At 35.7% G+C, this 15,632-nt stretch overlaps 1 protein-coding gene across 2 annotated transcripts in view; it reads right to left on the reverse strand.

Moving 5' to 3' along the window:
• Nucleotides 1-2,054: 2,054 nt before the first annotated feature.
• LOC111864351 (phosphatidylinositol 4-kinase alpha) overlaps nt 2,055-15,632 on the reverse strand; it is a 113,300-nt gene continuing 99,722 nt past the window's right edge. For both annotated transcript variants that reach the window (XM_023851544.2, XM_023851543.2), the window contains 5 exons: nt 14,609-14,734; nt 9,843-9,965; nt 8,542-8,665; nt 8,082-8,241; nt 2,055-6,856 (listed from right to left, as the gene is read on the reverse strand). In XM_023851544.2, the coding sequence (XP_023707312.1) occupies nt 6,631-6,856; nt 8,082-8,241; nt 8,542-8,665; nt 9,843-9,965; nt 14,609-14,734 (759 nt within the window). In that variant the 3' untranslated portion in view covers nt 2,055-6,630. The remainder of the gene's footprint in view (nt 6,857-8,081; nt 8,242-8,541; nt 8,666-9,842; nt 9,966-14,608; nt 14,735-15,632) is intronic.

A 15,632-nucleotide genomic window follows, 5' to 3' on the forward strand; every position in this document is an offset into this window, starting at 1 on the left:
GATGAGGTAATTGGATTTTTTTCAATTGACCTAATCCTTCCAGCCGCACTATGGCCCTGGGGTTCACTCAGCCTTTAACAGAAATTAGTACCAGGAATTAATTAAATAATTTTCCTGGGGAGTAAAGGCTGACAACCTTACCGCCATCTATGAGCCCATTGTCTAGATAATGTGGGACCCTCAACGTCTCACAACCCTATGGGCCTTCACGGTCTTCAACAGACACTTCTGAAATCGGAACTGAAATTAATATTTCGGCCTTGTGTTATGAAACAGTGCTGACTGGGGTTGACTCAGCCTCTAACAGAAATGAGTACCAGATATCTTCCTGGGGGGTGAGGGGCGGCCAGGGTGTAAGGCTGACAAACTCACCACCATCTGTGAGCCAACCGTCTACAAAATGTGGGAGCCTCATTGTCTCATAACTCTATGGGCCTTCACAGCCTGCTACAGGGATAGCTTTACCTTAACTTCCCTTCCCTTACCTATTAGAATTAAAAGAATGCCTTCAGATCTACAACATTCCATTTAGCTACAGCTACGTTGTACCTGTTGTCATATTATCCAGTTTACAGACAGTCTCTGCTGAATGCAGTATCTGCCTCTCATGTTAAAAGTGTTTAAATTAGTCTTGCCTTGTTTGTTTTCACTAACAGCAAGCAATACACACATAATGTCTTATCAGTGACAGTGTCTAGGATTAGGTAACAGCATTATGCAAAGATCCATACAATATGTAGCTAATCTGAGGACTGGAAGTGATATTCTGTAATTCTGTAAGCATTCTATTTCTCATAAACAGAATAATTAAGTGTACAATGAACACTTCCCTTATAATAAACAAATTATATAACATTTGTAGGTTTCCTGGCAAGCAAATGTAATAAAATCTTTACAGGTGATCAACCATGTCAATGTTGAGTTAAAACAAATGTTTCAGAGCTATCTGCTGTTTCCGTCTTTGACGGATTGACCCCGATGATGGAGATGAAGATTTCTGAAACACATGTTTTTAATTCAGCAGTGACACAGCTGATGTCAATGTCATGTTGCCCCTGTTGATGGACATCTCTGAAACAAAGGTTTTTAATTCAGAACTGACACAGCTGATGTCAATGTCATGTTGCCCCTGTTGATGGACATCTCTGAAACAAAGGTTTTTAATTCAGAACTGACACAGCTGATGTCAATGTCATATTGCACCTGATGATGGAGAAGAAAAATCTCTGAAACACAAGTTTTTGATTCAAAACTGACATGGAAGATCACCGGACAATATTTCAGTACAAACCTTAAATTCACATAAACCTATTAACTGTTACGTGATACTTATTGAAATTGGCAAAAAGTAAAAATTTTGTACTGAATTATTAAAGGATCAGAATCAGTGTTTCACTGTTCAATTATTACACACAACAAAAGATAATTAAATATACATAACTTGTTTACTATACTATACTATCTTCAAAGTTGTATTGAAATACAGAACTATAAAAGGAAAGAAGAAAGTGTGATTTCAGTGCAGTTTACACTCAATAAAGAATTTCTTTTAGTTTCTTCTTAATTGCAACTATTTGCTGAAATAACTAAAGAATCTGTTTTCCTAAGAACTGACCTATTATGACCGAGAATAAAAGGCTTTGGCAGCATGACCAATCACATTTAATTACATATATATTTATAATACATGTAGACAATTTAGTTATAATTGAAAATAAGAGACTTCATCTGTCTTTGCATGTGTTTTAAAAATCACAGCTGATAGTTCAGTAATCTGTGCATGTATTTGGGACAGTATTACTGAATGTTAAATATACATGCTACATAATATATGCACCATGCCCTTTTATTTAATTACCTCAAAACAATAAGATGTAGAGAAAGAGAGTACTGGACATAAAATGCATTCCATTTTCATTCAACACACCTTCTACTGCAAAGATGTTGGCAGATGCCTATGATAGGACATAGTAGTCTGTAACAAAGTAAGTATTTTCACTCTTGTTCTTCTGGGAAAAAAGGGTTCATAAATTGCAATAATAAATATAAAATTGTAGCTGTTTCAAAAAATAACATTTACTTAAATTACACCATTCATAATCAAATAATGTAACAACATTTTAACAATGTGAATCAGAATATCTTAAATGATTTTTAGGTACCTAGATCCATTTACTGGTCATGTTCTTCACAATTAAACAAACTTACAGAAATTATTCTCATTTCCTATTGCCACTGAGAAAATGCATGAACCAGTGATTCCTAAACTTGAAAAACTGTGGCCTGATCCAGTCTGCAGAATGTGATACATGGGGACAAATTTAAATGCATCAAATATGTTGGAACCTTACAAGATTATGTAACAACTCAAAAAGTATAATACAATAAAACTAACAAATCAAAGTGATGCATTCATTATAACTGCGAGATTCTGAAATACTCACAATGCTTTAAAATTATAGTTCTTTTCAACTTTCTAATAATAACTGCAGTTCATATTTGATGAACACTATAAACTAATGAAATTGGTCATCAGCAATGTTACTGCTTGTAGAATCATGAATATATAATAAAGACAATGGGTTTCTAATTTGTCTTGGAATTACTATGTTAATAAGTAATGTCTCTGGGCAAAAATAAAAAAATACTTTTATGCCAACTACTGTGTCAGAAACTTATTAACTGTTTTTCTACGTGCTGAAATCATAACTAAGGCACACAGAAATATCTGTATTCCTTCTTCCAATGATAACAAAACATGAGATGTACTAACTTTTTGTTAGCCTACTGGAATGGTTCTGTATTAGTCCCTTAAATGCAGGAATGGAGATCAGATATTTGCAATCAACCCCCGTAAGAAATTATGGAAAAGTTGAATATGTCCTTCAGCTCATGCATTATTTTATCATTCCTTCAGAACATAAAAAATTGTCTCTGTGACTATGGATCACAGTGTGAAGGCATTCTTAACCTCAGAATTAGGCAGAGGGGTATGCTGTTATATACTCCAGCTATGTAATATGGATGGAGTGAACACCAGAAAAGAGCCCCTGATGCTAACTGGAGAGCAGTATGAGTGTGAATTAATGGTAGTCTGGACTTGATAAAGACAAACGTTTCTACTGGGAAAGAAACCCTCACCAAATATGTCACAGCCAGTTTCATTACATACTGAATTATTCCTATGGCTCTTTGTATTGCAATCTAAACATAACACAGAGACACATGTTAACTGAGTCTAAAGAAGAGACCGGTCACATTTGCAGGCAAACATTTTTTGCAGTAACAGCTACCTATCAGACACAATTTATTTCAAGTTTGAAATTACTCATATTTCTACTGAATCTACTGAAATTCTATAAACATTTTAAACATGTTTTTCAGTCAAACATGAATTCATGTTAATAGTCCTCTTTCTCATCTTCTGGGGCATTTCATGAACGAAAACGGGGCAATTCCATTCAAGGAATTAGTTCTGGTCACCACACAACAACAAACTGAAACAGTATGTTCCACCGAAATTCATGTAATGATTTAAATAGTTCATAAGTTCCACATTCATATTAAAAAGTTTAAAATGCTTTCTAGACCTTAAAAGATAATTCATACAGTAATCTTCCGATATTGCCAGATGGTTACCAATGTATAACCATTTCTTGTTTATACACATATAACACATAATAGAAAGGTATAATCAGCCACTTTCCTAACTTGGCTCATTTCTTCCCTGAAGATGAAATCAGTATGTTCTTCCAAAGAAGAGTACAATATTAATCTTTGCTGCCATGAAAACCTCAGAAGGTAAAATATTCTGATGCATACTTTTACAGTTTATCCCTTCATCCATTAGAGACATAACTGCATTGTAACCCTCCTCACTCCAGTGGTGATGCACATTGCAGATTAGCATACTAACAGCATTTGGCATTTTGAATGACCAATTTTCGAAACAAATACTCACTAATTCAAACATCATAACCTGTCTATTTTCTCTTAGTAAGTGTTGTGAATTATCTAACAATGTTTTATTGAATGCTGTCTTCTTATATCTTAACCTGATAAATGGGTACCAACATTCTGGATGAACACACCAATTAATACATTAAAGATGGCCACCTGGGATCAAACCAGGAACTTCCAGGATATGAAGTAGGAAAGGTAGCTACTACACTGTGATATTTACAACTCTCTCTGAAACTGTGTACCAAATGTAGAAGTAAAACTACATAATGAACCACAGACACAATAATACTATAATTCCACCCTGGTGTAAAATAGATCTCCATTTGCTACTTACATACTGTGGTGGGAAGAAGACCAATAACAAAGTTCATTTAAAGGGGAAATTCTGAAATTTGCTTACCTGTTAAGCATGTACTTGTGAAAAATAATCTACTGTGATATGACATCCTGCAGAAATTACTCTCCTACTTCACCTTCTGTATTTACAGGTTCTTAATTTCCAACTAAATATTCATTATCTACCTCTCATCCAGTTTTTTATACTTACAGCTCTGATCACAATATCCACAAATCATTTCATTTACAGTAAACATATCACACACCAGAGAAAGTTTCACTCGCCCTGACTGCCATGGAGTATTATTATTGCTCTTACTGTTGTTCTATATATAAAACTGAATGAAATACAATGAAACTCAAACTTTTCTTCTTACTGAGAAGGAGACTGATACTCTAGAACAGATACAGAAATGATAAATATCTAGGACAGCAAGATAACTTCTAAAAAAAAAAAAAACACAACAGTGTATTTCCTATTACAAGAAGTCTGAACACACACTAACAATAACAGCTGAAACTGATTTGGTGGTGACAATATAATAAGTAATCTATTCCTTTACATTATGACAGGTATATATACAAAAAAGTGTATTAATATGATACATAGCAATCAGAATCAGTAACATTATTTGTGGTTTCCTCCCACAGAAATGCTCTTCAAAATACCCAGAAAATTTGGATGAAAACTTGTTTTATACAATCAAAAGACCTAATGTTTCTATGGTGGTGTGACGGAAATGAAGAATAGTATTACATAAACAAGACACCAAACTTATACTGTACTAATAACAGTACACTATAATTTTAGCATAAAAGACATTAACACTACCTCTTAAATACATTTTGTACACTTTAAGTACCTGGGCCTTGACTCATATTGAGGATATATGCACATCTGCCTGAGATCTACATTTACATTACATAACACTGCATACTTTTAACTTTGAATGCTCTTCCTTTCTGACCTGTTTCAGAGAATGACTTGTGCTAACATAACAGATGCAATTCCTTCAAAGAATTTATTCGAGGAAAGTGGCTGCATTTTTACATACCAGTGAATTAATTCAATGCAACTGTTCTCATACCCTTGATAAACTGCCTGATGACGACACATATAAACACCAAAAGTGCCACACTTTGACACAATAATTTAACATCTGCATAATTATCAAGTTTTGTGTATACAAAAAATAAATACTACATCACATATGAGTTTGTTTATCATTACATAGGGCTTGCCTCCAAAATACTCTTCTTATTTTATTTCAGTAGTATGGATACAACCTAAACATACTGAAAACAGATGCTTTCTGAAACACAGATGGTGTGTGTAATCAAATGAGAAATTATAGGACAATAACATATGGTGAATTCTGAGGGACATGACATGAAGTGACTATATTTCATTTGATGGCATAGTCTTAGTCACATACTAAGTTTTGGTCAAGTCAGTTGGTTCCTGACCAAACTTCAAACCACATGCAGCATATTCTGAAGCAAGTTCAAGCAGAACTCAAAAAGTTCACTGTCCTGTTGCATAGATTTACAGTCATACAGATCTATCACTGTTATTATTGCTACTTAAATTATGTAAAGAACTTCTTACCTAAGTACAAATTCTGTTTATGTTAAATTGTTCAGATATAACCTCAAAGTTACATATCATTGCTATTTTGTAGTTATGGATTTAACAATATTTCATATATAATGTGAAGGTATGTTTATGATTTATTTCCTTACCAAATTTCACATGCCTTCCTCTAATGATTCATTAGTTATCACCATCAAACCAAATTTAACAGAAATTTTCATACAGGTGCCACATTATTTTATAGTATATTTACCTCATCAAAAGTTGCATATTTTTTGAACATCATTACCCCACAGCAGTCCAAAACCACAGATTATGTGGCCTAGCTATGCACCTACCTCATAAGTTTGTAGGTTAAAAAGTATGTAACAGAGGCAGCTTCAATGGTTTAATTTCACGCCGAGTTTTGTGAAAACTGGCCAACTGGTTTAAAAGCTGAGAAGCTGGGACATGATTTCAGAAGCCTGCTTTATTTCCTTTTAAGAAAGAAAAGTTGGCTGTAAGTATATAAAAAAAAAGGTATTACAATAAATTACTTCTTTTAGGAAGTTCTATGAGGTATGATTGTGGGAAGAGACTGGGATAAATATTCATGATTATAGCTGCTCGCTAACCTTTTCAACTGTAACACTCGTAATACATACTCAGTAAATTTTTCATCACAATTCATATTTTCTAAGAAACTAACAGTATGTGTAGTAAAGAGTCCAACCTTTCACATGGCTGAACACTGTATCTTAGTAAGGAATCTGATTCTGGTAATACTGGATCATGTCATATGTTCGTGTGCGGAAATTATAGCAGGAGTTTCGAATGATTGATATAATGTATGCTGCAGCCTCCTTGTCACTAGCTTGGGGAGCAAACCTTGCTCTCAGAAGTTTGATGGTTTGTCCACGAAAGCAGGGCAAACCTGTGTCAAGCATCAATGACACCAACGAAATGATTGCCTCTTGGTATGGCCTGCAACAACCAAATTAACACATTCACTGCCATAAGAAATTAAATAGGGACATTTATTCTAAGCCCTATCTGTCAATAGTTTAGGCAAGCTATTAAAACACATCATTTGTTCATCAACAGACTCAGATTCCATGTATATTTTGCATAAAATCACATTTTCTTCACAGGGAAACACTGTACTTTTTCATTCAGATGCCTGTTATGAACTTATAACATGTGCTTCATTTTTAGTTGAAAATAAAACTATGATCAGTTTTATATGAAGACCAACAGAAATGTGAATAATTCAAAACTTCTTTCTACTCTCCAAGAATTTTACTTCATATTATAATTATCTAATACTAGGGAATATTTCAATTAAACTGATGACTGTACAAAGGTCAGGCAACAAATTTGGTAATGGTAGAAACATGTCTATGCATGTAACTTCCAACAAGACTGACTATGGGTGTCAACAGTTTGCTGAATTTCTGAGCAATACTACAATAAAATCTTGCTGTTTTTTGAGTTTCTCTGTCTTGAGGTTCCAACACACATTATGGTAAGGAATTAATTTACTGGTAAATTCATAATCAGGTATGGGCACAACTTGGACAGTCAGTCAGTAAAGCACCAGGACAAAGCAAGTGGCTGCAGGCACCACACTTTTTACTCAAGGAACAAGGAATCAATGATGTTCCTAAATTGATTCAACTGACTATTGTTTAAATTTGAGGGTGGGAAATGCTTGGAAGGCTGATGGGTATATCATCAAACACAAGAATCACTTTAACACTGGGGGGAGGGGAATGGGGAATAGGAGGGAGATAAGCAATTGTGATGAAAATCACTATAAGGACGTTCTACCTAATTATGCAAGATTAGCACATATAGCACATTTGTTTTCTGGACGAGACTGCTGGGAATCTCATGCTACTGAAGTCACGATGGAATCTCGTAATAGTAACTTGTACTCAAGCTGCCTGTGCATGCTAGGCTCCTAAGACAATTCATATGACAGACAGACCAACAAAACATTGTGACCATCAATTTCTGCGATTTTCTTTTTGCAATTTTCATGCATTAAGTGTTCGTTCTTTCTGACTTTTCAGATCTGTATTTCAGTTTTAAATATTCTATGTCATTATGTTAATCAATATTAGAGTCATGGCACTTCACCACGTTGCTTATTTTCTTGTAAATGTATGATGAAAGATAAAGAGTTTTCAATTTAACAAAAACTCACCTTACTGCTAGGTACGCTTGTACACAGAGCTCCATGAACCAGCGAAATGGTGAAGCCTCCATCTTACCACCCATCACCATTACCATTTCATCTGTGAGTTTAATATCTGGTTCAAAACCCAGATTACCCCCAGGGGAACTTTCAAACATGAAACCAAAATCTGAAACAGGTATGAGCAAGATTAATGGAAAGCAGATGTACTCAGGTAGTTACTTACAGCTGTGTAATAATATTCATATAGTATAACCACCTCATTATTAACATTTATCTAACTTTTCTGCCATTTATTCTTGCAGACAAGACAGAAAATCATAAATGTTATTACTTTTATTACAGAATAGGTAGTTTTTCGAAGTACCATGCCCGTTATATATTCTTGATCATCACATACATTACATAAGGTATAAGTAACATTGACTTTGCTGTGCACAACATAGAAACACAGTAAATAAATACTTACCTATGTGTATGATATGGCCATCCACATCCAGCATGATATTTCCATTGTGGCGATCCTTTATTTGAAGCAAGAATCCAATAACACTATACGCAGCCATTGATTTTATGAAGTTACGGCGGGCATTCTGAAATATTGAAATGAGTATGTATGTATGTAAGTAAGGGGTGGGCCATAAAAACCGGCCCCTGCACTGCAACCTTCAATGATCTATTGTGCTTCCCCTTGGATTCGCCCTTTATTAATCCTACACTTTTAATAAAGTGTAGGACCCTGCTTATGAGAGCATCATAAAAGTCACTTGGTTCCATAAAAAACTGAACCATGTGATGGAAAATTAAATAAGCTATGGCCTCACAATCACACAGGATGTGTGTGGCTGATTCATTTTCTTGTAGGCACCTTTCACAAGTTGGGTTATCTTGACATGAGATCTTCTGCAAACTGTGCAACTCTGTTACAAGTCCTCTGAGACCTCAGTATGTGGTGAAACTGACATTATGATGTAGGCAGCATATTTCATTGTACTGTCATGGGAGCTGAGTGTATTGGGATCACATCTGCAAAACAGTTTATGGGGAACATGGAAAAGTCCATTATGTAAACCAGGATTTATGATGCATCAATAAAACTGACAGTTTGAACTGCCTGATAATGTTTAGTTCAAGTCCTCCATATCAAATTTCAACATCTGTGAAATGATTTACGGGATGCACAGAAAAAGTCCACTATGGTCTCACATAAACTAGACTTTATTATGGATCAAAGGTAAAGAGGTGAAGTTGTCCTTGTGCTTAATTAATTATCACATCATGACAATGTATGTGGGAGAACAGGTGTAACTCCACCATTCTTGACCTCAGCACTAGATGGAGGTTAGTGGTCAGGTTCATGCCCTGGCCACTTGATCCCCACAAAAAATATAAAGCCCTGGCACCCAATGAACATGAGGCTGGGTGGGACTCAGAGCTGGTCTGGACATTGTGGAGTAAAGAAAAATCTCTTGCCTCTGCTAGGAATCGAACCCTGGCAATCCAGCCTGACAGACATGAATTCCACATAATATACTGTTCCTTAATTTTCCCCCCCTCCCCAACCCAAATAACCATTAACCTTTATTTTCAAGGAATACAAAATTTGAAATCTCCTACTGTGCGTATATACGTAGGATCGGGATCCAGAATTTAATGGTATTCACACTGAAAAAATACAACAATCAGCAGGTTGGGCTGTGTGCATGCATTGCTGTAATAATGCATGACCAGTAAGAGTAAATAAAGTTAAATGATTACTAATGCACCTACCTGGAATTCTTTGGTGGTCTCATCCCCATATTTCTTGATGAAGTAATCAAACATTCCAATGTCTGTCTGACGCCCAAGCTGATCACGAGACTTGGCATTTGGAACACATTCTATCACACCGCACTGAAACAATTGCGCAACTGCAAAACCTAATGCTTTCACTGTAAAACTACTGGTACATTATAGTTTCTTAGCTACTGTAATAATGTTATACATCTGATACCACCTTTGATATGATGTCTGTATTAACCAACATCAATTAAAAAACCAAAGGGTTTCACAATTCATTAAAATCTACATCACACAACATAGCTTAAGCATTAAAGTCTTGCAGCAATTAACAGTTCTGAATGGTAATATATATGAGAATACGATCAGGGCATAATTATGTACTGCTGATTTTTTTTGTGACTGATCCAGTTGCTGTTGCAGAAATGCACCCATTTTCTGTGCTGCACCTGCATGTCCACCTGTCCCCATGTAACAACTGAGAACTACTGACCACATTTTCATGAAACTGGATACTGTAAAGTTTTACTAAAATTTGTCAACATACTCCAATTTTGGTTAAAACTGGATAGCAACAACATATACTATACATGAAGACCTACATGCATTTCTGCATAACTCACTGAATATTTATCAGAGTGAAAAATGTTTCATATAATAGTTGTAAAACAAAATTAAACATATCCTTTATGAGCAATATACCCTCTCCCCAAGTATGATGGTTCTGGCAACAATTAAACAAAAGGGAGCAAATGTGCCAGAATCATTATGCTATAAATACATTTCCCAACTTCTCACTACCGACATCTGAAATCCTTACTTTCTCAAATCTCTTTCAAGACCCAACTACTCTTAAATCAGTAGAGATTACTTCTGATGGCTCAATGATTATCATCATTCAAATGCAGTAACATGGCAACACACTACAGTGACAGTCACTTTATGAAACAATAAAAATAATTTACAAGTTAAAGAAGACTCTCTCTTGGGATGTGATGTCATGTACTCTGGCAGAAGTTGAACTTTAACTCTTCATAGTCACCGATGTGATAGCATCAAATCTAATGTAAATTACACATTATTCTGTAAGATTTGAGGTTTTCACAGCAGTGACTATGAAGAATGCCGTCTTCCGGGATGTGGTGCCGTGCAGATATTATGTTAACCAATGTTTCGGAGGAACATATCGCCTCCATCTTCAGGGTGTAAGAAATCCACAAGCGATGAACCAGCTCATGCTCCTGGATTTCTTATATGCTGAAGATGGAGGCAATACATTCCTCTGAAACGTCGGTTAACAAAATATCTACACGGTGCCACATCCCAAAAGACGGCATTCTACATGTTATTCTATTCTGCTAATGGTACTTTTAGATGTTGGCATATTACCATTCATTGTTCTAATGTGTCTTGCAGGTAACATCCACAGAAATATTCAGTTCACAATAAAATAACTTCCAAACAGTATCATTACGAACAGACTGCATCATACTAAAAATCTGTGTCTAACTATACTTACAAGACAGGAAATTTGTACAACAATAAGGAGTACAAATATGGTATTTACTTGTGCAATACTACACCAAAATATTGACTGACTATGCAGCATGGAATAAACCATCAGGGAAGTCAATTACTATGGCCCAAATTGTACAAATAACATTCTCATAGGAAGAACATGGTCTTCAGAGAAGTGACACCGTGCAGTTTGATAGATAGGTACCAACATTTCAGAGAAAAATGCTGTCTTCATCTCGCACCCTGAAGATGGATGCAGCAGGTTACATGAAAACACTGATAACTCTCTACTGGAATACAAGGCGTCACATCCCAGAAAACCATATTCTTGATGTTCACTGATATGAGAACACCCAGTCACCAGGAATCTCATGCTCATCTCTCCTGCTGCATGGTTTTTGGTGGCTTACCATGGTTACTACATTTGGGTAGTTGTGCTCGTGGCAAACCTACTTCACAAGTTTGAGTGCATGACAAACTGTTATTACAAACTTTAGGAAGTCAGAAACTACTATTACTGAGTGGTATCTAACAACATTATATACCAAATTTCATCAAAATCTATCCAGACAGCTGGACAGATGGATAGACATGACCATCCCTATATGTTATTTCTGTTGTGCAAAGAATGCCTGATAATTTCAAGGGATAGATTAAACTAAGGTCCAATTTCAAACAACTGAAGGGCTGCAATATACCTCAGGCACCTGCCAGTAGGCCAAATCATAAAAAAATATAATTTCTTCAATATAGCCCTACAGATACAAATATATTTCCTGCAATGATGAGATCTACAAAGCAAAAACAAATAAATAAGAATCTGCCACATGCAATTCAAGAAACATGTATTCAAATTTGCTAGGATGTCCTGATGATATCTTATACAATTTTGGAGACATACTAATTAGTAGACCTAAACACTTTTCATTAAGCCTTCTTGATGGTAAGATTTTCCACCATTTTAATGAGGAAAACATCTCATATTTTTGGGACTGGAAGAATAATCTTGTGGGCTGCATAATACTAACTACAAGCAACCCATATGTTGTCAGTTGGGCAACTCTGCTTTAAATTATGAATTATACTATTTTCTGAAACAAATTCCAGTAAATATTTTAAAATTCCATTATCTCTAGATGTCATTCTTATGATCACTTTCACAATACATGGGGAATACCTCACAACTGACCCATCACTCTTTTAATGTGCAAAATACTGGGCAATTAGGTGAGTATATATTATATTTAACCAGTCAAGTGGTTATGACGTCTACAGGTGTCATGCATGTTTCTAACTACTCCATTGTAGAAATAATATCAGTCAGCAATGGAAACTTGTACGTTGTGTTTGCAAGATGGTCTTCCTACTTCAGAGTGTGACAGGAAGCTCCTGCTTGCTGGATAACTGCTCTGGGTTTGAGTTCTTTCAACTAACTGTTATGGCAGGTCCTAGCAAGAAGATGACTGCAAGTGATAAGGACGTGTTTTATCAATTGCTACAAGAGAATGAATACAGTAGTGACAGTAAAACAAATGTGAAAATTTTGTTAGGTGGTGAACAAAGTGTCAGCTCTGATAAAGCAGAAAATGTCAGTGACAACAGAAACAAGCAACCTGAAGTGTGGGCAAATTCAGGTGCTGAACAACCACATCTTCCATTTACTGACAAGCCTGGTATAGATGCTGATTTAGAAGACCCCTGTAACTCCCTGGACTATTTTGAGTTGTTTTGTATGCCAGACACTGCAGAATAGCCAGAGAAACAAATGGGTATGCCCAAAAATTTTTTTAAAACACGCCTAACCTAATACTAAAATCTAGGACTCATCTATCCACAGTATCTGCCACTTGAGTTGCAGCAATGTTTCCTGTGGCATAAACATTTTAGTGATGATTTAATAATCTGAAAAAGATAACGATTTTTCAGTGATGTTTGGAAGAACAGTTTAGTTCATTCAATCATACAAGCCTTGAGCTTGCAAAGGAAGTGCAACTTTTTAGGCCCACGTAGTAACTGTTTACCAGTGAAGCATTCAGTGTCACTACACAGATTATTATGATTGTGTGTCATTTCTAAACACCAGGTGCCAGTCAAGAATGCGTATATTGAATATGCATGAGTCAGGCATACGTGTGAGATAATGTGGTCTGAATGGAAATGAAAGTCAGTGGTGGCAGCGACAGATTTTTTGAGAATGAAGCCAAAAGTACGGAATTTTACTAAAAAATATATATAAATAAACTTTAATATAATGGCTATAGAAATGAAAATATAGGTATGTGAAGTCTGACAATTGGTCTTTCAAAGGCATTTTTTCCATAATTCTATGATGACACTTGATTGAGATACTGAAATTTCAAAAGGGAGCAAAACTTATAAAATGAAACACTGCACTGACAAATTTAAATGCCAGGGGGAATTTAATGTGCCACTGTGGGTGAGATGAGAACACAGAAAAGAACAAATTGATTGGTTAACAAATGCCTTCTTTGTGATTTTGCATACATTGAACTCAATGTCCATTTATTATAGAACAGAAACATTGTTGCAAAGCTAGTCACACTATAAATGTCACACTTTATAGCCAGACATACTGTGGTTTTTCTAGGGTTGCAGTCTTTTGGTTAGGACACCATATGGTTTATTAAGGTTTACAGGAATCTGCTGCCTCAATCTTTACTCCTACAGTGAAGTTGGAGGCAGCAGATTCCTCTGAAACATTGGTAACTAACGTTAACTTCATGACATCATAACCAAGAATACCTTACACTAAATTTTCAGTCATTAGAACCTCAAATGTCATCCAGATACCATTTGTGTTTGCATTTCATTAAATATTCAATACATAAATATTTAAAATAAATGATGCAGTTCTTAATAAACTCTACATTTTATGCCATGTAACTTTTTTGGTGAATCTTTTTAAAAAATCAACACAATTAAATTTGGGTACCATATAAATTAGGGAATAAATTAAATTTACCTGAAAACTTGCAGTACAGATCCTCTTATTATCAAATTTCACTGAACGCTGTCAACTAATTACAGAGATGAATTTTCAGTCAGATGGATGAACAAACACAATCTTCCATTATTTTCAAATTTCATACACTTTGTGAAAATGAACGAAAGTACTCTGACCAAATACTGCACCTCTGAACCAGAATGTAAGCTTTTTGTGCTTCAGAAACCTCTTCCACCTTCTTCAATTCTTAAGCTTAGTAAGTACCCACACTTACCCCAGGTGCAGTTGCAACCACTCGATATGGGAATAGGTACAGATCCAATCCAGCTTGCTGGAAAATGTTCTTGAATATCCCAATGACTTGCAATGCCAGCATGTCCTGACGCACATCATCTCCAACCTTAAAGACAGCAGCATTTGTATGCACTTAAATTTAATTACATTTCATCATTCTGCCAGGTATTAGGCCATGTGACCTGTTTCATATAATCTCTTCAGTCCTCTTCCTAAATGTCTTACTCCCCTAGTTTTTTAATTGATTTCTTTTAACTCGCTTAGTGGGGGGTGGAGTCCAACTGGGTCCACTTGGCATGGCGGCCACTTCTGGCCTATTGTACCAGACCCAGATGATAGGTGAGGGTGATCGTGGAGCAATCAGTGGAATGAAGATTGACAGAGGAAACCGAAGTACTCGGAGAAAACCCGCCCCAGCACCACTTTGTCCACCACAAATCCCACTTGACCAGACCTGGGATTGAACCCGGCCCACCGCGGTGGGAAACCAGTGACTAACCGCTTGAGCTAAGGCGCGGCCCCTACTCCCCTAAGGTAATGTGACACACTATAATCTGTTTTGGTATTTTGTTCTTATAATTTGTTTCCAGTTAGCGTGGTAATTGCGCATATATCTCATGACTGAATGAATTTTTAACTGTTCTATAATGTCTTCAGCTTGCATATGATCTGATAGTGTATTTGTTCCAGTTTTCACCTGTATTATCTACTAGAAACAAAATTACATCTTTCCTGTTTCCTACCAAGGATCTAGTAAAGAATACCCATAGATATTACAAAATTTACTCCATACTGTTGCCTATATGTGTGGTATTTATGTCAATTAATGCAACATGCAACTACTACTGCAGAGTCTTTTGGGAGTAATTTGGAACCTTATTCTCATTTTCCATTTTAATTATGAGTAAACTATAATTTAATTTCAGTATTATTCCCTACTTAAAATTTTAATTACTATATACTGTAATACTGGTAAAGAAAGTAAAGATATCAAGGGGGGGGGG

Source organism: Cryptotermes secundus, unplaced genomic scaffold (assembly GCF_002891405.2).
Source record: "Cryptotermes secundus unplaced genomic scaffold, Csec_1.0 scaffold312, whole genome shotgun sequence".
Lineage (NCBI taxonomy): Eukaryota > Metazoa > Arthropoda > Insecta > Blattodea > Kalotermitidae > Cryptotermes > Cryptotermes secundus.